Genomic DNA, 22287 nt, shown 5'->3' with positions numbered 1-22287 from the left:
CTCCGAAAATTCATTCAAGAGGCAAGCGGTTAAGGGTTAATTCGTCGCGGGTTAGGGGACCCGCTGCCCGGCACGTATGCCGCTCGACTGCAAGGGGTCGACGCAGAGGGAAGGCACGCGCGGAGTATTTAAGAGGAGCAGTAACGTAACAATAGGCAAGTACACGGGCCGGGAAAGGTAATGGTGTGTCGTGGTTCGCCCGAGCTTACTTTTATGTCCCGGCAGGGCCGCTCTTCACCTTCTGCGGCCGCTTTCAACTCTTTGGCACCGGCTTACGCGCCATTTCTTTGCCCCTCCGCGCTTATCTGCTCCCGCCACCCTTCTTTCATTGGGACAAGGCGGAGTGCGAGCGGCAAAGGCTCGCTTTGTTGCCGGACACTGTTCTCTATTATTAAATTGTATATCCCTCGAACTCCGAACCAACGTGACGACCGTTTCACGGAATCCGCGTGGCTAACGCTCGATCGTGACTTGGACACTTTTGCGGACGACACCGGTGCGTAATTATGGGGTTGACCCTTTGCACTTGGAAATTTGGATAGGAATGGTCTTCGTTTTTCGGTAAAATGCCAGTGATAGATTTGGAAGGTAACCTTGATAATATAGGAATCTATTATGTTAAATGAACTTTAACCTTTTACATTTGACAATTTATTTTCATTTTATATGTTTGATAACTAACATTAATATAAATAATGCAGGAATCAATATATAGAACAATCTCATTGTAACGTCCCACGAATAATTACGTTAAATGCACTTTAACTCTTTGAACTTTTGATCTCCTGAGCCTATCGTAATACACATAATTACTCCAAGTATCTCAACGTCCTATAGAAGCAACCTCAAGTCTCAACACTGTCAAAAACTCGGCTATCAGTCATAGTTTCATATCATTAGGCACAATTTTGTATGCCTTTTGTTAATAAACTATTTGTTATCATTTCTGTGATCCCCCCCCCCCCCCCCCCGACTATTTTAAACATCGATTATCATCAACAGCACCAAAACTCCTACAATAGTATTAACATGTTGACCTACAATATCATATTTGCTGTTATCCCTTGATGATTAGTTGTGTAGTTCATAGGTCATAGGTCATTTATTTAAATATTTATATATAGGTCATATACTTATATCATTTATTAATATATTTATACAGGTCATTTATTTCTTAAATATGACCTATGTTCTATGACCTATGAACTATGACCTATGACCAATAACCTATGATCTATGCCCTATGATCCATAACCTATGACCTATGACCTATGACCTATACAATAATCACAGGTCAAAGGGTCAACAGAGCATTCTTCTCATGTCAACAGTCAAGAATGTACACGCGCAGCGTTGATTGTTTACAAAGAATGGAGACTCGAACTCTTATCCTCATTTTCCTAGGAACTAACTTCTCTGTTATTCTAAAACGTCGCCAAGACGTTTCGCCGCAAACCGCTCGTGTACATTCAGCGTTGAAGGGTCCCGAGTTATTCGACTTGTTTGCCGTCTCGTAAGGACAATTTCGGCGCAGTGTTGGCAGTAGTTAAGAATGTACTCACAGTCAACGGAGACTTTGATCTGCTTGCTCACACTTGGAGGCACGCCGTTAGTCGCGATGCACAAGTAAACACCCATGTCAAGTCTGGAGATGCGCGTCATTTCTAGCGTTTCGCCTGGCCACTCCAGCACTGGAAACAAGAAACAGTTCAGCGTTATTATCAGTTCGAACACTTCGAATTGCTTGTCATTCGTAAGGAAGTGTTTATGTGGAGAATGTATGAAATGAGATTTTTATAAGTTTATAAATTTTTATATTTTATAGTTTAATATAATGTAATTTTATAGTTACGTTTAACCCTTTGCACTCGGCAGTATTTTTTATTAGGAATATTTATTGTTTACTGAGAACATATTGACAATATTATCAGTAAGTTTTACAAAGAAACAACTTGTATAATTTATGAGGTGGAATTTTCTTATTTACATGTTTCACGTGTTAGTTCTTTGTAAAATGAGAAACTCAATATAAAATATTTAATAATTCTACTGCGTTGAATTAAATGGCGACTGAGAGTCGCTTTTTGAGAAGAGGGTTGACACGTTGAATGCCATAGGTCACCGGTGACCCACGCACAAATTTTCTAAAAATTACCCAATACACGACCTGCCAAATCAACTTACGTAACCTTATTAATTATCCCAACATTTAAAAAAACATGAAATTCCATTAAAACTGATTATTTATTTAAACTACTTGACACAACAATATAATACCTCAGTTTTTCAACATATACTGCTACTAATAAATTTTCTAAAAATTATCCATTTCACAATCTGCCAAATCAACCTAGGTAACCTCATTAATTAATACAGCATTTACAGAAACATGAAATTCCATTAGAACTAATTATTTATTCAAACTACATCACACAACAATATGCTACGACTCAATTTCCTAAAAATTAAATTTAAAAAACATGAAATTCCTTTAGAACAAATTATTTATTCAAACTACCTCACACAACAACATAATACCATAGTTTTCCAACATCTACTGCTATTTCTCACTTTTCTAAAAATTACCTAATAAACAACCTGCCAAATGAACCTAAGTAACCTCATTAATTACCACAGGATTTAAAAAAAAATGAAATTCCATCAGAACTAATTATTTATTTAAATTATCTCACACAATATAATATCGCAGTTTTTCAATATATACTGCCACGACTGAATTTTCTAAAAATTACCCAATAAACAACCCGCCAAATCAACAGTTTCGACAGGCATCCCCTGGCTCTCGCATGAAAATTCCAACCGCCCCTGAGCACTCGGCCTGATTTTTTCGATCGCCGGCAGCTCGCAGTCGTTCATAATTCGACGAATTCCTTAATTGCATATCGCCAGTGCCGGCTTTGAAATTGTTCCGCGAAACAGCCTAAAAACATTTCCTGGCGTTCGCGTGTCAGCGAAATTTTACGTTCTACTTCGAAACGGGGACGCTGTCTTTAATTGTCCGTCCTCTCAGTGCTGCGCAGTATTGCGTTTAGGGTCGGGCAACAAGTATCCCCGACGCTTGTCCTGTTTAACTGCCTCTTCTTCGGCCCAATAAATAACTATCGCCGACCGTGCCCGTTAATTAGTACGCGCCCTGACGCCTGCAAAAAATTCCGGGGGCCCCGCTGCGTAATTACGCGGCGGGATTTTCATCTGGCCGCCATTAATGACAGCGAATCTATTCATCCGGCGCACGTGCACGCTCGAGATGCGTTGCTCGTTAACGCGTTCGCTGCCACGAGAATTTAGAGCGTTTTGATATTACTTATCGTGTCGACAAAGGTAAATTATATTGGAACTCGTGGTTAGTAACGCGTTCATGACGAGTTAGCTTATAGGTTGACTGATGCGAGATGACTTGAAAATAATTATAGTTCGTGAGATAACGAATAAAAATATTCAGTAATGTGGAACTCTAGGTGGTATTGGAACGTGAGAATTTATTTATATTTTTAAAACTAACAGTTAGAGTTTGAGAGTTCTGTGAGGAATACAAGTTTAATGCGATGCTGCGAAATATGTGAATATGTAGCGAAGAAAATTTTAATTGCAGTCAGTTTAACTTTATCTTCTTAAACGTAGTGTCAACGAATTTCTGAGGTTGCGCTGATTAAAATGAGTCCAAACACGATGGGAATCGGACTAGTTTTATAAATTTGATGTAATTTTCGAAATTAAAGGTTCGTTTCCATGAAATTAATTTTTTTTCTGATTTATGTCGTGTTTGGACTCATTTTAATCAGAAGAATCTCAACAATCTATTGGTACTATGGTTGACAAGGTATCGTTAAAATTATTGCAATTGAAATTTTAGAATAAGATGATTTTTAAGAAAATAGCTTTACTTCATAATTTATGTTATTAATTTACATATATCAAAACAATTTTAAAATACCAAAGCTTATAATTTTGCTATCAAATCATCAGTCTCCTGAGAGTCCAATGACCACCACTTGATTCAACGCAGCGAAGCAACAAAAATTTTGATACTTCATATCAATCTGTGTACAATGAATTGAATATTATTTTTATCACCCATGGAGTGCGAAGGGTTAACGAGGAGCACAATCTTCGCGTATGTTCTCATTTTCCGCTGCAAAACTCGTCGTCCATCGTGCTCTTTGTTCCTCGGTGGTCGAAGCTTGACGCGGGATTCTCTTTCGGCAGCGGTAACACAGTTTTCGTAGCCGGTCGTTTGATCTTCGGACAGGAGGCCGACGAATGTCATTATTTTTAATTGCACCGCGCGTCGCCGCGCTGGGATCTATCCGAATCCGGTCACGGATCGACGTCACTCGTGTTTTAAGACTGTTCCGGCGACGCAGCAGGAATTTCCGTGAAGGGACCCGAGCGAATTACTTCCGTGGTGTAATTAACACATTGGCCGCTGCGTCGTTCGTGTGTGGGGTGTTTCGTGTAAAGTCTTCGTTATTCGAACGTGAGTGACGGGGAAACGTTTCTGGGATGTATAGTGCAGCGTAGAAGAGATGGGGAGGGTACTAAGGAGCTGAAGAGTCAGATGGTCGGGGCGTTGGTCCAATCAGGACGTTTGGATCACCTACGTTTTGAATGAATGATTGCAATTGGTAGTGGGAGTGGACTGAACGAAGCTGAGTGGAAGGGAGGTGGGAATGGATTTATGTGAAATTGTAGGGAAATATATGAAACTGTATAGAAACATATAGGGTTATATAAAAGTATATTATAATATATGAGAATATATAAAGCTATATGAAACTATATGAAGTTATATGGAACTATAGAAAAATATAGAAAGCTATAGACAAATATGGACAACTATATAAAACTATATAAAACTATATAAAACTATATAAAACTCTAGAAGATGCCGCCATTAATAGAAAGAAACAGTAGAACGTGAGTACTCACCAGAGAGCGTCTTATTAATGTTTATCATGGAACCGTCGTCCCTCTTCCAGATTATAGACGGTTTCGGTCTTCCGGTCGCTTTACATGTCAAACTAACGTTCGCATTTTCTCGCACAACGGCATCCGACGAGGTCTGGAAGTCTTCTATGTTTGGTGGCACTGCGAACAAAAACATGTTTGCGGGTAATGTTTGTTTCAGCGTAGCAACAGCTCATCTATTCACTTCCTTTCACAATAACCGGAGGAACTCTATTTGGAAGTTGCTTTGTTCGAAACTGGCCGAAATACTCAATTGAACATACACTGTGTCTTTCAGCGTGGACTATTTATTATGCCTCCATTTGCAAACACGATTATCATTAATAATTATTCAGCGTTTAACACCAAAACCACCGAGCAGTAAAATTGACTTTTTGAAATTTTATGGAAAAACCAAGACTGCACCCGCTGTGACTTTAATTGATTTATAATTCAGTCTTTGTATTGTTCAATTTCTGTTACATTTCTCAGAGAAACATTTGTTGTCTTTTTAATAATTACAAAAGATATTGGGAATAGCCCATTTTGACCTTTCTGATAGTAATAATTCTTAAGCTAGAAATTTGATCATTCATTTATTCTCATTACTCTCAAAATATATTCTCCATTTTTACATGGTTCACCAACAAATTAAAAACTTCCCATAGAACCATCAATTATCTTTCCAACTATCACAAAAACAAAAAATAAAAATGGCTCATTTTGACACATCTGGCAGCATTAGTGCCAATGTAATGATTTTTAATTTAACTACACAGTTTCTGATATCTCAAAATACAATTTTATTTCACATACTTCACCAAAAAATTAAAAATTACTCCCACCTTTCCCAAACTATCACTCACCTCCCACAACTTCCCATAGAACCACCTGTAATCTTCCCAAAAATCACAAAACCAAAAAATCAAAACATCAAAAAATCAAATCCACCTATCTTCCAAAAATCACGAAACCAAAAAACCAAAACAGCCCATTCCCACTATCAATTACTCCCATCATCAACACTCTCCCATCAACTTATCTCATCCTCCAACACTCCACACACTCCCATGACCAAACCCATAACCAATAAATATCCCCTTCGGGTCTCGATACAAAAACCATCCTTTTTAAACGCGAAAATAAGCGATACTCCGTTTCCCCGGCAAAAACCGTGGAGTAACGATTCATCGAGGCGAACGGCAGCTGGAGGGCCGTCGACGTGCACTCGAGCCGCGTCAACGGCGGCGAAATCGTGCAAAAGAGCGACACTGAAAGAACGAAAGCGTCAGTTGGACCCAGCAGCGGTCACAATAATAAAATTTGCATGACACAGGGCCGCCGTCCACGAGTGGACCTTGCTCGAGAACGTTCCGAGGAGCCTGCCCCCTGAAAGAAGACCTGCAGCAGCCTTGAATGGCATTCTTTCACATGCAAATCGAATTCAAACTTAAGCCGGCGGGGAAAAAAAGACGAGAGAAGGCGTTCGGTTCAACGAGGTTGCAAAGGGGTTGACGTCGATGGTTCCAGGAACGGATGGAATCCGGTTACAATCGCGGAAGCGTTCGAGGACGGGCCGGGAGCGAGCAGAAGGCCAAAGGAAACGAGAACTGCGTGCAGATAAGGCGAGCGGAGGGGGGGGGGGGCGTTAAAAAGTCGTAATCACTGGCGATAAGAGGCCTTCGGCGGCGAAAGAAATGTCTTTGGAGAGGGCGCTCGTTGCGAGGGGGATGGAACGGTCGATCGGGAGCATTCGACACTGTTCTCCATGATCGTGTGATGACTGGATAAAAATACTGTTGGTTTGGAGCTGGTCGTTCGGGTTTGGATTGTTTTTATTTGGATAGGATGGAGGGTACAGTGTGTGGGTTTCGAGGATAGTTGAAATGTGTTTAAATTTTTTTATGTTGGAATTGTTGATATTTTGGAAGTGTTGAATATTGGAAAGGAGCTTGAAAATTAGTTGCATTTGAATACTGTAATGGAGGTTTGAGGAAACTGAATGTAATTTATTGTTACAATTTTTGAGTTTACGTGTTAATTGTGTTGGATACTCGGTGGTTAATTGAGAAGGTGTGGTTGACACGCAGTGAAGAAAAGTTCAATTTCAGTCATTTTAATGTTTGCTTCTCGAATGTAGTGAATTTCTAAGATTTTGCTGATTGATATGAGCCCAAACACAATGGGAATCGGACTAGTTTTACCGATTTTGTGAAAACGGACCTTTAATTTAGTTAAACGTGCAGTGAAGGAAATTTCAATTGGAGTAATTTTTACGTTAGCTTCTTGAATGTAGTGCCAATGTATTTCTGAGATTGCGCTGGTTAAAATGAGCTCAAACACGATGGGAATCGGACTAGTTTTACCGATTTGGTGGGAACGGACCTCTAATTTTGTCAAATATGCAGTGAAGGAAATTTTAATTAGAGTAATTTTAATGTTAGCTTCTCGAATGTGGTGCTAGTGAATTTCTGAGATTGTGCTGGTTAAAATGAGCCCAAACACGATAGGAATCGGATTAGTTTTTCGAATTCAATGTAATTTTCGAAATTAAAGCTCGTTTCCATGGAATAAAAGAACTAACCCGATTTATGTCGTGTTTGGACTCATTTTAACGAGGAGAATCTCAATATTCCATTGGTGCTATGATTGAGAAGGTAAGATTAAAATTATTCTAATTTAAATTTTCTTCATTGTCTGTTTACATTTCACGCTCGTCGGACTGCATCATCCCCTTTCTGCTGATTGTATTCATTTTCTGTCCCTGTATATTGGGATCAGGTTACTCCGACCTTGAGACAGTGAGTTGTTTGTGGAATTTAAGCGAGCACCACTGTATACCCTCTGAAAAAGTCAATTCAACTGCTCGGTAATTTTAGTGTTAATTTCGATAAAATCTATTATCAGCTTTACAACCGTTACACTGAATTATCAGTAAATTTATAATTATATGTATAAATTATGTTTAGGTATTAAGTTTACTTTGTCAAGGTAATAAATAATTAATGTTCGAACGGTCGTAGAGAGATTATCGTATATCTTGGCGCTTTGATGAAAAAAAACCGTAGCCGGCTATAGAAAATCCAATTATCCTTCTCTTCCAGTACCGAGTTTGTTCCGAGTGAAAACTCTGGAACCCTAATAAATCAACTGGATAATTGTTAATTGGCCTGTGTTTATTCGTCAGCATGAATCGCGTGTGTAAAACCTTCAACGGATAAATATTAATGGTTTGCATACTGAAACTTATTGAATTGTGAACGCGGCCTCTCTGTTATTAATAATTCATAACATTTGCGCGTTTAAAAGGGCATATTGCATTGTGTTAAATCTGTTCTTCGGGATTTAATCTGCCTTCCATTGACAATTATTTCTGCGTTATCTAATTGATCATATGGGATTTCTATTAATGCGCTGATTTCGACAAATAACTATGCTTCTCGTATTGATTTGTGGACACTTGTAATATACAAGGTGTCCTAAATATGTTTTGTCAAATTGTGCTACACAGAGATTCTTATAACATAAGCTGTAAGATATTGTTTATTAAGAATTATAAGGCAAATGAAATGTTAAATTGATCTTTCGTTTAATGAGATGTGAAAATAAATTGATGACTGTCGATGACTGAATGTCTCAAATAACTGATTAAAAATAAAACACTAAAATTAAACATTATCTTAGTTACCTTAAAAGTAGAAAGGACAAGTAAACTGATGACTGTTGATGACTGAATGTTTCGCGATTATTGTTACTGTATCTTTAAAGTTAACCCTTTCTACTTGACAACAATAAATTTCAAAATGAATAAAAACACTGTCATTAACAGTCATCAACAGTCATCAACAGTCATCAATTTATTTGTACTTTTTACCTTCAAGGTAATTAAGGTAAATTTTTAATTATGGTCTCTTATTTTTAACCTTCTTTTACTCGAATCAGTCAGCCAGCAACAGTTATCAATCTATTTTCACGTCTCATCAATGTAAGAAATAGGTTCTGCTCGAAGTGTCGTTGTGGTCATCCACGTCATTTAAGTTATTCATAGTGGTCTAGTAACGGCAATATTGATATGACGTTATCCCATTTGCCCCTGATAAACAGGCGGAATCTTATAATGATCATTTGGGGCAATGACGGTTGGGATTTTTGATCAGTTATTACGGGAACAAGGGATTTTACGTATAATCCCTCAGCTCATCTGGTTTAGTGATTATCGGGGGATGAGAGGGTAATTCGAGAGGGAAACAGACAGTCCTCATTATCCCCATAAAATGAATATCCCAATTATAGTGAACACCATTTACGTACGAGCTGCTTGCGAAATTTTGCTTCGTATCAGTGAACCAGTGAGCTTTGATAGTTTTCATTTGATACGAACGCGATAAAAGCTACTGTATAAAGAGGATTCTGGTATTTACGAATGAACGGTGTGATAAATAAATTTAAATGATATTTTTGGGACGTTTCGAACGCGAATTGGAAAGTAGAATTGTTCCAAGGTTCTGAAAATTAATATAAAATGGGTATAAAATAGAAAAGATGAAGATTATTTGTACTAAATGTTTATTTACATTTATGTTAGAAATGAATAGAAAATAGGAACGACGAAATTCTCTCATATATTCCTATATTGGAAAAATGGACTATTAAAGGTTTGTTTAAAATTTTTTTTTTCGTGACTTCAACACATTTTTGTTTTATCAATGAATTTCTGAGATCGTCCTGATTAAAATGAGTCCAAACACGGTGGGAATCGGACAAATTTTTCGAATTTAATGTAATTTTCGAAATAAAAGGTGGTTTCCATGAAATCGTAAAACTAGGCCGATTTATGTCGTGTTTGAACTCATTTTAATCAGAAAAATATCAGCAATCCAGCGGTGCCACGATTGAGAAGGTAACGTTAAACATGCAACGAAGAAAATTTTAATTGGAATTCTAACCTTATATTCTCAATCGTAGAAACACTAGAGAACATCGTACAATTTTCAGCGCTCTATCTCAACGAAATGGGTAGTTACAAAGTAAATTCGAATTATCAGTTTTTGTCCCATTTTTCCTATTTAATGGTACGTAAAAATTGTGAAAAAATTCAGAGACATTTCTGTCGTAGTAGTGCATGGCTGAGAATTTTTTCAGATTTTTCTGTTGCAAACTCTTACCGTGGAAAACGAATACCCCTCCCACAAAAAATATAAAAATGTAGATCTCGCGATGAAGCATTCGAGCGACGATTTTTCCATTTTTACGGTAGCGAACGTATTAGTGTGACGGTATTTTGTCTTTTCCTCTTTGAGCCGCGGTAATGCTTGTAATTTTCTGGTGAAGCGCGAGAGAATGTAAAGGTAAGGGACCAGCGAAAGGAGAAAAACGGTGGCAAGAAGGAGAAAATACATGGAAACGGGAATAAAAAGTTTCAACGTTGACGAGGAAGCGTTTGAAGAACCTATCTTTGACGAAAGAATTGACGACGTTGAGTCTTCGAATGAAAAATGGCGTACTGGATGCGGTGAAAGGGACGCGGAATAAAAAGTGTAAGGATTCCGGTAGATATCATTGAAACATCGGCTGTCAACGTTGATTGCGTGAAGGCTGCATGAAATATGGAAATTATTGCACGTTGTTTGAAATTCTATGGAAAAAAATTGTCAAATTAGAAGTGAACAGTGAAATACTAATTCAATTAACGTAAAAATATATTTTTTAAGTATGTTCACTTTTAAAAAATTTGAAATAGAAATATAAATTTAAATTATGGATCATCAGAAATATACTACTAATTATTTGTTTTAAAAATATATTATTGCATGGTATTTTAGATATTATGGAAAAAAATTGTCAAATTGCAAATGAACAGTAAAACATTAATTAAACTAACGTCAAAATATAATTTTCAAGTACGTTCACTTTTTAAAATGTTTTAAAATATGAATATAAATTTAAATTATGGATAATCAGGAAGATACTAATCTCACTGATGTAAAAATATATTTTTTGAGTATACATTCACTTTTTAAAAATTTAGAAGAAGTAAACTGAAATAATTTAGCTTTAATATAAATATAATTAAATAATTGAACAAGATAAATATTTAATTAACGTCATTTAATCAATTCATCAAATATTAATAATATAATTATATTTATTTAACTAATATTTGTAAAAATAAATAAAATAAATATTAAACAGTTTCTTTTATGAAATAAGACAGAAATAATATATCATACTTTATACGTCTCATAAAAATAATTAGAGCACATTGAAAAATTTCAATAATTTTCTTTACAAATTATAACAGACTGTTATTTCGTGATACTATTTTTCCTGTTTCCAGGTAAATTCAGGACGTTCCATTTCACAGAGAAAATCAAGTGCAATTATGTGTTACTTAACCATCAGATCTCAGAATCCCATTAGCAGTTTACGTCTATTAGGTTTTCTTTCATCCCACCACTATACGGGATCAATTTTTTGCTGCTGGTATCAGTAATTCCAGCTGAAGGGTTGGAAAAAGAGCAAAATACATCATCCAGATGAGTATCGAATCGTTTGGGATTTATTCTCCCTTTCCCTTAATCATCCCAGGGAACTAATGATGAATTAACAAGATAGCCATCAAAGAACACCATCGATTCCAGAAGAAAAGCTAAGAACAGGGATAAATAACGAAATCAGTTTTAATAGATGGCCTGTGAGTCAGTGATATATGGTAAATTTATTTATAATATTCCGATAAATATTTTATATACATTTAAAAACATTTAACAAATATAAATATTAAGTTCAATATTATTCTTTTATTATTAACTATTACTTTGGGGAAATTGTAGATATAAAATATACACAAAATTCTTTTTATTCCAATAAATTTTTAATAACAGAATGATGAGACACTATTGAGACTATTGTTATTGCAAACATTAAATATTGAACTTTTTCTCTAGAAAATTGAATATGCTTATGCACTTATTAATTATATCATTGCACGATGTTCGTCATTGCAAAATTATTAAAAATATTAAATAAGAAGTTATTGTAGTGCAAATAAAACTTCAAAAATAAAATTTTTTTGTATAAACAATTGTTCTCTTCATGGTTTCTAATTATTTTTTAATTGTTCAGAACCGAGTTCATTAACGAAATTTATTACAAATCGCTGCCTGTAAAACTGTTTTGAGAATGAAATGGATAATTGCAAAAACTGTGATCGATGGTCTTCAAGATCTTCTTCATTCATTTCGTCTATTAAATCATTCGCGATGTGTACAGAGCGATGGTTAGATCCTTTGTCATGAATATTCGTTCATCCTTCGCGAATCGAGCGGCGCCATTGTCTTATCGTACTGCCACTCATAAATTTCAGCAGCATTACAGTTTTTTCGAAAAAGGAGAACTGCTACTCAAATTTCGGTATTGGTGGATTTTTATTATTTAAGTTCGTTTGTATACATCTTATAAATAAGTTGCAAACAGTATGAAAGAAGAATATTAACGTAGACATTAATAAAGGTAATTATTAAGAAAAGCAAATTTACTTTTAATTATTTTCTTCGTAAATTATACATACACGTATGATTTAATTTATAGATATATTATTCTTCAATTAATAATAATCTCTCTTTGAGAAATTGCTAAAGAAGCTGATTAAGTGATTCACCACTGCAACATTAGTGTCAATAGTAATTAATCTAATTATCAAAATAAATTCCTGATTATTCCTTGAAGATCAAGGAAAATTGTGCCACAAAGAATCTTTACTTATGGTTGACAACTACAGTGATAATCAGTTGTCAGTACAGTCCGTTGCAGGGAACTTGGCACTCACGTTTAATTCGTCACATTCTCAGGCGCACGCCTGATTGGCTGAGGCGCTGGCGTCATCCAATCGCGTCGCGCGGCGTAGAGTGGGGAGAGCCGTCCTGGACTCGTGATTGGAGCTCTGGAGCGACTGTCTCCGCTCTATGACGTCACGAGTGTCAAGTTCCCAGCAACGGGACACTTCATCTTAAAGCTTGAAATAATACTAATCTTTTCAACGATGAATCACTTTATATGCTTCTTTATTTCATATTGTTAGAACACACAAAATAAGTAACAAACAATAACGACAATAGTTGTAAACTATAGTCCTTTGCCTCTCTTAAACTTTCAATAATTTTATTAACCCTACCCAATATTACTAGTCAAACATTCCAATATTCTTCATTGTGATTGTACACACTACAATAATTTATATAATTTACTAATAAATTAATTACTGCCTGAGACACACATGTAACTCTATTTCGTTTTACTTCGACACTGTCTTTTGGGCCAAACATAAAAATCTGTTTTTGGATGAAAACTTATGCATGACGTAGTAAACAATTAAAAATAAAAAATAATAATGGTCTTTTTGACAATGGTCCTCCGAGTTTTAAATTTGCACGTAACTATAATAAAATCAGGAGAAGCCAACTACAGCGAGCGTCAAAATTATGTACATATTTATTTCGCATTAGTTTGTTAGATTTATTATTATTATTTTCGGTAGATTTTCATCGCTCGACTTCATCGCTTGCGCTTGCGCAATGAGAGATTTTTCAAAGTAAATTCCACGGTTAACTGGCTCATTTGAAAGTCTAAGTCCAATTTGGACGCTTAAGTGTTCACCTTCGGAGCCGGGGGTCTTGACGATCCATCCTCGACACGCACGCGCGCGCGTGTATGAGTGTGTTTAAATTTCCGGCCGGCCGTTATATCCCGACGTTCAATAAATGCGGGACCATGTGGCGGGAATAAATAACAGAGCCGCGTTTAACTCAATTATATCGCTGTCATATTACGGAAAAATATCATATCGTATCTGGAGAGCAGACATCTGTCGTCTGCACCGTCATTCCTGACGTTGATCGAAACCGACATCGCCGATACGCGGAATTAACGGGCGAACGCTCGGAGGAACCGAAAACACACGGCTACACTACCCTTGCTTCGCGGCTCTCGTATAATGCCGCGGACGAATGATTAATTCCCTTGGAATGTCACGGTACTTTTGAACATCGATTATTTATTGTTGAAAGTTTTTAAGGAATTTTCTTTGCAACAGCGAGTGAGGTGATTCCTTATTAAGGGAGAAGGAAACATTCTAGCAATAACTTTAATGTTACCTTGTTGATCACATTATCGATGGATTATTGAGATTCTTCTGATTAAGATAAGTCCAAACATGACATAAATCGGAAAAGAAATAAATTTCAGGGAAACGAGCCTTTAATTTCAAAAATTACATTAAATTTGTAAAAATAGTTCGATTCCCATCGTGTGTGGGCTCATTTTAATCAGCGCAGTCTCAGAAACTCACTGACACCACGTTCGAGAAGCTAACGTTAAAATGACTGCAAATGAAATTTCCTTCACTGCATGTTTAACTAAATTAAAGGTCCGTCCCATCAAATCGGTAAAACTAGTCGGATTCCCATCGTGTTTGGGCTCATTTTAATCAGCGGCACCTCAGAAATTCATTGATACTACGTAAAGTTAAATAGACTGCAGCTGAAATTTTCGTCGTTGCATTAAATTTTCATTTCGCAAAGAACATCTTCAAAACATTGATTACATTCTCTTGGAATGACAGAATTGTCAGTTAAAAAAAATATATAAATCCGAAATTTTCTTTCACATATCTGTTTCAAAAATAATTTATCTAAACTTTATTGAGAATATCCATTTATTTGTATTCAAATAAAAAAATAACAAATAGATCAATGATATTTAAAATAAAAAGCATTTGCGAAAACGGTCATATATTGTAAGCATAATATTCTCGGGCAAATGAAGACACAGAAAGTATAATTAGTCTTTCAAAAGAATATTCTGCACGCCGGAATAAAACGAAAACCCGGAGCGATGGAATTACGGTTTTAACTTCGTTTCGAAGCTTCTAATGATTAAAAATGCCTCTGAACTATTACGATGCGCTAATAGTTGCGCGCGCGGGGTAGGTCATTACGAGCGTGGACAGTGACGTGCGAGAGACTCACGCATCGCTATTAGCGGACTTTAATCACTAATAACTTTAAAACCACATTAAATCCGCAATTTATGATTTTCATCTTATTCCGACTAAGACAATTACCCATTAAAATAGCAATTATCCTTGGCGAGCATTTTGTGTAAATTATTGCTCCGCGAATAAATGAATCATTAGATTGAACGACTTTGATGGGAAATAAATTGACTACCGTATCCATGCGCGTGAATAATAAACTACAACCATAAACCAAGTTATCAAAATAAAAATGAAACTTCCAACCCCTGAAAATACCAGAATATTTTCACGCCATCCCTGTTTCACTAAAAAAATTATAGTCACGCAAAATTCACGAACAGTCGGGAAATCTGAATTCGAGTAATTGATTATCCCCTGGAAATTCCAGAAATCAGGAATTTTTTAAAAATTACTGAAAATTAATTTTTTTAAAAGGGAATGCTTAATTGAAACGTGTGAAATGTTTAATTGTTAATTGATTAATTAAAAGGAAGTGAAAAGGGAAAACAACGCTCGTGTCGTGCGAGGAGCGCTGTATGGTTAATATTTAAATGTTTCGAACGGAATTAATCGTGAATATTCATATGACGGTGCTCGAGCGCTTATAAATAGCTGTAACAATTTTGCTTCGATAACGATAATCAAAGTGAAATATTCACGCGGCCGGCGATTATCACTTCTTCAGAGATGGTCTCTGATGACTCATTACCGATCGGGCCACATTAGTTGGTTTTAGAGCTCCTGTTAATCGATGGAATTAACGATAATTGGTGGTGAAATTTTCCTTGATGGCCAAACGCCTGAAATTCACGTATCGCCCACCGCGGTGTGAAACCAGTCGATTATTTCGCACAGATATGATTATGTAATTCGGCTGTTAATGTTTTAACGTCCACCGGCTAGGTAACACCTGGTGGTTATTATTATTATTATTTCCCAAGTTCACGCTGAATATTCAAGTAGCAATTTTGTAATTATATTGACTCAATGCTAATACGGTGATGCTCGCTTAAATTCAATAGTTTCGGGTGCCAGCAGTGGAATTTAACCGAGCAGAAAATAAAGGACGAAGTTCACGTTGAATATTCAAGTAGCAATTTTGTAATTATATTTACTCAATGATAATATGCTAATACTTGCTTAAATTCAACAGTTACGGGTCCCACCAGTGGAATTTAACCGAGCAGAAAACAAAGGAGGAAGTTCACGTTGAATATTCAAGTGGAAATTACATAATTATACTGACTCAATGCTAATACGGTGATGCTCGCTTAAATTCAATAGTTTCGGGTGCCAGCAGTGGAATTTAACGGAGCAGGAAGACAAAGGCGGAAGTTCACGTTGAATATTCAAGTAACAATTTTGTAATTATATTTACTGAAGGATAATACGGTAATAATCGCTTAAATTCAACAGTTTCGGGTCCCAGTACTGAAATTTAACCGAGCAGAAGACAAAGGGGGAAGCTGTTTGCTTCCAGGAATTGACTCAAGCACAGTCTGATAAAGCTGGACCATGGATAAAGTAAGTGGAAGCAGGATAGACAGTCCGTCGAGCAATTGTAGTAATTTTCTTCGTTGCACGTTTAAATTTGACGCTTGCGGCTTCGCTTTAATCTCCGTTGATCGACCCTTGACCCTTCCTGCTCATTGTATTCATTCCCTGTCCCTATCTACCAGTATCAAGTCGTCTTGAACCCAAGACAGCGAGTAGAAACAGTATGACTATAAAATTTATCCGAGCAGGTGTCAATAAAATTTAAGCGAGCATGCGCCGTTATACGTTCCATCGAGATTAAAGGGCCGCGCGGATTTCCATCAGCGTTCGCTTATCGATTCCCCTGTCGAAATCCCCGGCACCGCGGCGAAACACGCGCTCGCAGCGTTACGTGCGCGGAAGCAGGAATATTTTTACCGGTATTAATGGTCGTTATCGAAACGCCCGAATCTACGGAAAGGGGGTGCCCTTCTTCGGGAGGGGCGAAAGTGGGACGCCGCCGGGATTCCTATCAGCCGTGCGATTCCCATCCCGATGAATAGCGGACACTTTCGATATTCGAAAGCGTTACAGTGATACACGGACGCACACCGAGGCGAGCTCGCTCGCTCGAGCTCGCCGGGTTAACGATTATCGTATAGTCTTCGCCGTCCGACGCCGCCGCCGCCGCTGTTCCTCTGTCTAACGTTAACGTCGTACGTCCTGCGGGAACAATTTTTTTCGCGCCCTCGACGCCGAACGACCCCTTGCCCCTGGTTACACGCGACACTCCTTTTTTTGTCCCACCGAAGAATCATTACGACTGTTCGGTCAATGGAGCATCGATTTACTGCATCCGAGAGGGTTGCGCGTACGCGGACGGTCGACGTTGCATGTGGGACCGCGCAGCCAGGCTCGGAAAAATTCTGCTGCGCCGGAGATCTGCCTTTCCCCAAGTGTTCGCTGTCTTGGGCTCGGTGTAACGTGATCTCGGTAGACTGGGATGGGAGAGGAATACGATGAGCGGAAATGGGATACGTTTAGTAAACGGGACTTCAAAGTGCGATATGAGTCGAATGTAATTATGGAATGGAGAAAATTGTAATTGTAATAAACTTAACGTTACCTTGTCGAATGCAGTACCGATGGATTGCTGAGATCGTGCAGATTAAAATGAGTACCAACATGACATACATCTGTTGAGTTTTACCGGTTTCATGGAAACGAGCCTTAATGTCGTTATTTACATCGAGTTGGTGAAATTAGTCCGATTCCCACCGTGTTTGGACTCATTTTAATCAGCGCAATTTCAGAGACTTATTGGCACTATATTTGAGAAGGTCAAAATGATTGCGATTGAAGTTTTCTTAATTTATAATAAATATTTTTTTTCAAGGTTGATTCTTTAACTTCAGTTCTTTTTGTGTAGGTATTGCTCGATTGAAAAGCATGAAAAGTTAAGGTTTCTTCGTCCTAGGGATCTGTATGGATATAAGTAATTTCATGTTGTTTGTTTTTTGATAAATGTATGTTACATATGACCTAATTCATACTGTTTGAGATATAAATACGGGATATTGGAACGGGAAGTAATTGAAGGAAAGAGATTAATACAAAGCACGAGTTAACTCGTTTTCATCGTTGAATAGTTTAATCCGTTCGCTTGTAAAGAGCGATGATCGGATTCGATTCCCTTGATATCTGCCGCGTTTGAAATGTAGCATCGTTCGGCGAAGGAGATCTTGTTGATTATAATTAAACTGCAGCCTTAATTCGCAGTAATTCTCAAGAAATATTGTCGTTTTTAATAAAATATCACATTTAATGGAATTTAATGTAATGTAAGGGGTATATTATTCCACATAATTTATTTTTATAAAGTTTTACTGTTTGTAAAGATGGATATTATATTAATACATATACAATCGCGGTCTAATTATACTATCTGTTCCTCGAAATACTTAATGAAATATACTTTCGTTAATTACATTAAATCGATACAACTATTCATAACTATTTCAATCAGGACAATCTTAGAAATTCGCTGTCACTACATTGAAGAAGCTAAGGCTAAGATTACAACAATTGAAATTTTCTTCACTATATGCTCATACTCGCCTTCTCAATAGTAGTACCAGTGGAATGTTGAGATCTTTCCCATTAAAATGAGCCCAAACACGACGCAGATCAGCTCAGTTTTTTGATTTCATGAAAACCCGTCTTAATTTCGAAAATTATATTAAATTCGAAAAACTATTCCGATTCCCATCGTGTTTGGGCTCGTTTTAACGAGAAGAGTCTCTACATTCCATTGCTACTATGCTTGAGAAGGTAAAGTTAAAAATATTTTAATGAAAATATTTTCAATGGAAAGAGAAACACACATTCCATTTCCACTATCCTCAGGAACGAATTCAATACAGAAGCATGTTTCAAACATCAATATTCCATACGAAACGACAGAGCTTTGACTATAATTTAACGCAACAGTAATTCAACAGCTCCATTAAAACGGCAGCTCGATCAAATTAACATCTACATCCAGAAACATCCTAGAACTTCTTTCTCTCCATTCAAAGTAGAACGCAATCGAATTCATTTCCACATCCAGACCCTATCAAACAATGAATATCCAAGCACCACTAAAAGTCTCGAACGACAACAACAAAAATGCCCAAGTGAACGCAATTAATTACGAATAAAGCAAACGGGAACGCATAATCAACTGCATCACACATTCCCGAATAAAAAGTGACTGAGGTCCAAGGATAGGAGCCATACAATTGCATTTCACGGAGGAAATACGAGAACCATTTTCGTCTCATTAACACGTCCTCTGAAGCGTTCGAACGCATGCGCGCCTCGTTTGTTCCGGCGCCGACAACGTATCACGCCGGTGCAAAAAAAAAGAAAGAAAGAGGAAAAAGCGAAGGCGGACGCCGGCGAAAGGGAACAGAAAGGAGAAATTCTAAAAATACGACGGCTCGTCGATACCGTTTATTAGCGGTTAATATTTTTTGTGATAATACCGGATCGAACCGATACCACCAGGGACGCGTTCGCATCGCCGTTAGGAATAATTTGCATCCCGTATCGCAGCTCGCGGTGATGGTTATTGCGAATTCCAAGCGACATTTCAACTCCGCTTCCAAGTTCGGAGCTAATGCATTTTCGAATGAAATGTGGACGGGGGCTATGTTAATTTGCAATACTTTACAGGAGCCCGCCGGAGCCACGGCGGTTTTTCCCCGATTTTTTTTCACGGGCAGTGTGAAATTCATTTCTTTTTCAATAAACTCAATTTAGAACTTCGGCTTTAAATGTCGGCGAGTGAGCCCCGGGTGTTGCGTAATTTGTGAACGGTGTAAGGTATCGGGGAGTTCGATCGAGGAGCGTTTTCACGTCGAGCGGTTCGGTTTTAGTTCCGTAGCTTTGGTAATTGCGGGAAATGTCAATGATATGATTGCGGGGTAATAGATGAAACGGGTAAATATTGTCTGTAGATGATATTCTTTATGGGGGAATTGAAGTGAGAGGAAGTGAGACAGAGACTCCTCTGAGCGTCGAGAGTCGAGTCGCGGGACTTCAAAGCGAAGCGTCGAATGTGAACGTGCAATAAAGGAAATATTAGTTTTATGATGTTGAAATTATTTTGTTGAATGTAGTGTCAGTGGATTGTTGAGGTTCTTGCGAGTAAAATGAGTCCAAACACGATAGGAATCGGAGTAGTTTTACCGATTTGGTGGAAATGCACCTTTAATTTAGTTAAATATGCAGTGAAGAAAATTGCAGTAGTGGGAATTTTAACTTTAACTTCTCAGATATAGCGTCAGTGGATTTTTGAGATTATGCTGTTCGAAATGAGTCCAAACACGGTGGGAATCGGACTAGTTTTTTGAATTTAATGTAATTTTCAAAATTAAAGGCTGGTTTCCATGAAATCATAAAACTAGGCCGATTTATGTCGTGTTTGAACTCATTTTAATCAGGAGAATCTTGACATTCCATTGGCACTACGACTGAAAAGGTAAAATCAAAATGAGTGCAATTGAAATTTTCTTCTTGAGGACGCCGTTCATTTCCACGAGACCAATGTCCAAACATTTAAAAATGATCTTCTCGAACGTAATGTCAGCGGGTCGTTGAGATTGTTGCGGTTAAAATGTGTCCAAATACGATGGGAATCGAACTAGTTTTACGAGATCAATGTAATTTTCGAAATTAAAGGTTCATTTCCACCGAATTGATAAAAGTTGTCGGATTCCCGTCGTATTTGGGCTCATTTTAATCGCAGCAATTTCAGAAATTTAAAACTGATAGTGTCTGTCTCACTTTTACTCATTATACTAATTGTTCTCATTTGTCAAACTGTGCTCCGTATCTCCTTGCCGCAACGAGGGGAGCGTGAAAAAATATTGTCTGTGGACAGTACTATTGTCTATACGTTGAATTGTGCGACCGGTATGACTTGTAGTTCCCATTTAATCCTCCAATGGCCAATCATCTCGCATCGCTGCAGAAGGTCGGTCCGGGTCATTTATGACCCGCGTTAAAACTTTCCTAATATATACTTTGGAAGTAGTTCCGAATCGACTATATGGTTGTTACGTAAACAGATATTGAACGACGAATATTTTCAGGGGACAAGAAAAATTCGATAACAGTGGGTGCAGTCCAAAAACTATAAATATATGTTCTCATATTAATAATTGTTTTATAATCTTCATACTAATATGTTATGTGAATAGTGAATTTTCAATATACACATTGGGAGTTAGTTATTTATATATTTTGATATACTTTGATCCTTATAAACTTTTTACGTATTCATTTATTCATATATTTTGATTCTTATAAATTGTATTTATAATAAAGTGGTGATAAATATTCATATATTCACTATATTCATACATTTTGATTGTTATAAATTTTTATTGAAATTGGGCACTGGTGAAATTACAAAATGAAAGTAGACCTTAATTTTCCAAGTTTGTCGAAATGGGTACTGCAGTAAATTGAATGATACATAATTACAAACAAAAATTACTAAGTATAAATTTTCCTGACGAAGGACGGAATTTCATTTGAAGTACATTATTTAGAAAATCATTGATTTACATTTACCACAACTAGCCACTAAATAATGCATTTCAACATTATTTTTGCAAACTCTCATTAAATGGCAAACAATTATTATTATATCTCAACGTGAATGTATTAAAGCAGATATGAAGATAATTTTTACCAACAACCTTGCATTTTGTTAATTAAAAAATTAACCATACAATTGCCTTTGTTATGGTGTTCTAATTTTCAGTTTATTACACCATTAATGTATTTTCGTAAATTCCTTCGTTACGTCTCCAAATAAATAATTAAATTTCGTGTGAATCATTTTCATCATCTGTGAACAAACACGATTGGCATTGCAATGTTACTCAATGATCGTCAGCCATATGGATGCATATGTGACAGATTTTGAAAATCGATTTCCCCAAAAACTAACAAGGGAACATACCTCACACATACACGTCGATTTCGATGAAATTTACAGGAGAGATAGTTCTCGGAAAAAATATTTGACATGTATTTTTTTTTATGGGCCATCATCCATATTGAAAGGGTGAAGAGTCCTCAAAGCTGAGGGTTCAAGGTATATTCTTTTTAATATCTGGCCAACTATAAAGGGCAAAAATGTAATTCTGATTTTAAGTTCTATGCTGGTGTATAGCAAATTTAGTCACAAAAATTTACAGAAAAAAATTGCTCATTCGACGAGTATATTAAAAAACGTCAGTTCCCATTTAATA

At 36.8% G+C, this 22287-nt stretch overlaps 1 protein-coding gene across 1 annotated transcript in view; it reads right to left on the bottom strand.

Annotated features, from left to right (window-relative positions):
- The window catches only part of LOC116425277 (lachesin), a 473102-nt gene that overhangs the window by 171760 nt on the left and 279055 nt on the right, over positions 1–22287 (bottom strand). Inside the window, exons 4-5 of the mRNA XM_076366478.1 lie at positions 4951–5109; positions 1563–1691 (exon numbers count right to left, since the gene is read on the bottom strand). Coding sequence (XP_076222593.1) covers positions 1563–1691; positions 4951–5109 — 288 coding nt within the window. The remainder of the gene's footprint in view (positions 1–1562; positions 1692–4950; positions 5110–22287) is intronic.

Source organism: Nomia melanderi, chromosome 1 (genome assembly GCF_051020985.1).
Source record: "Nomia melanderi isolate GNS246 chromosome 1, iyNomMela1, whole genome shotgun sequence".
Lineage (NCBI taxonomy): Eukaryota > Metazoa > Arthropoda > Insecta > Hymenoptera > Halictidae > Nomia > Nomia melanderi.
Note: the sequence above shows the minus strand (reverse complement) of the source record. Positions and strands in the feature narration are given on the sequence as shown.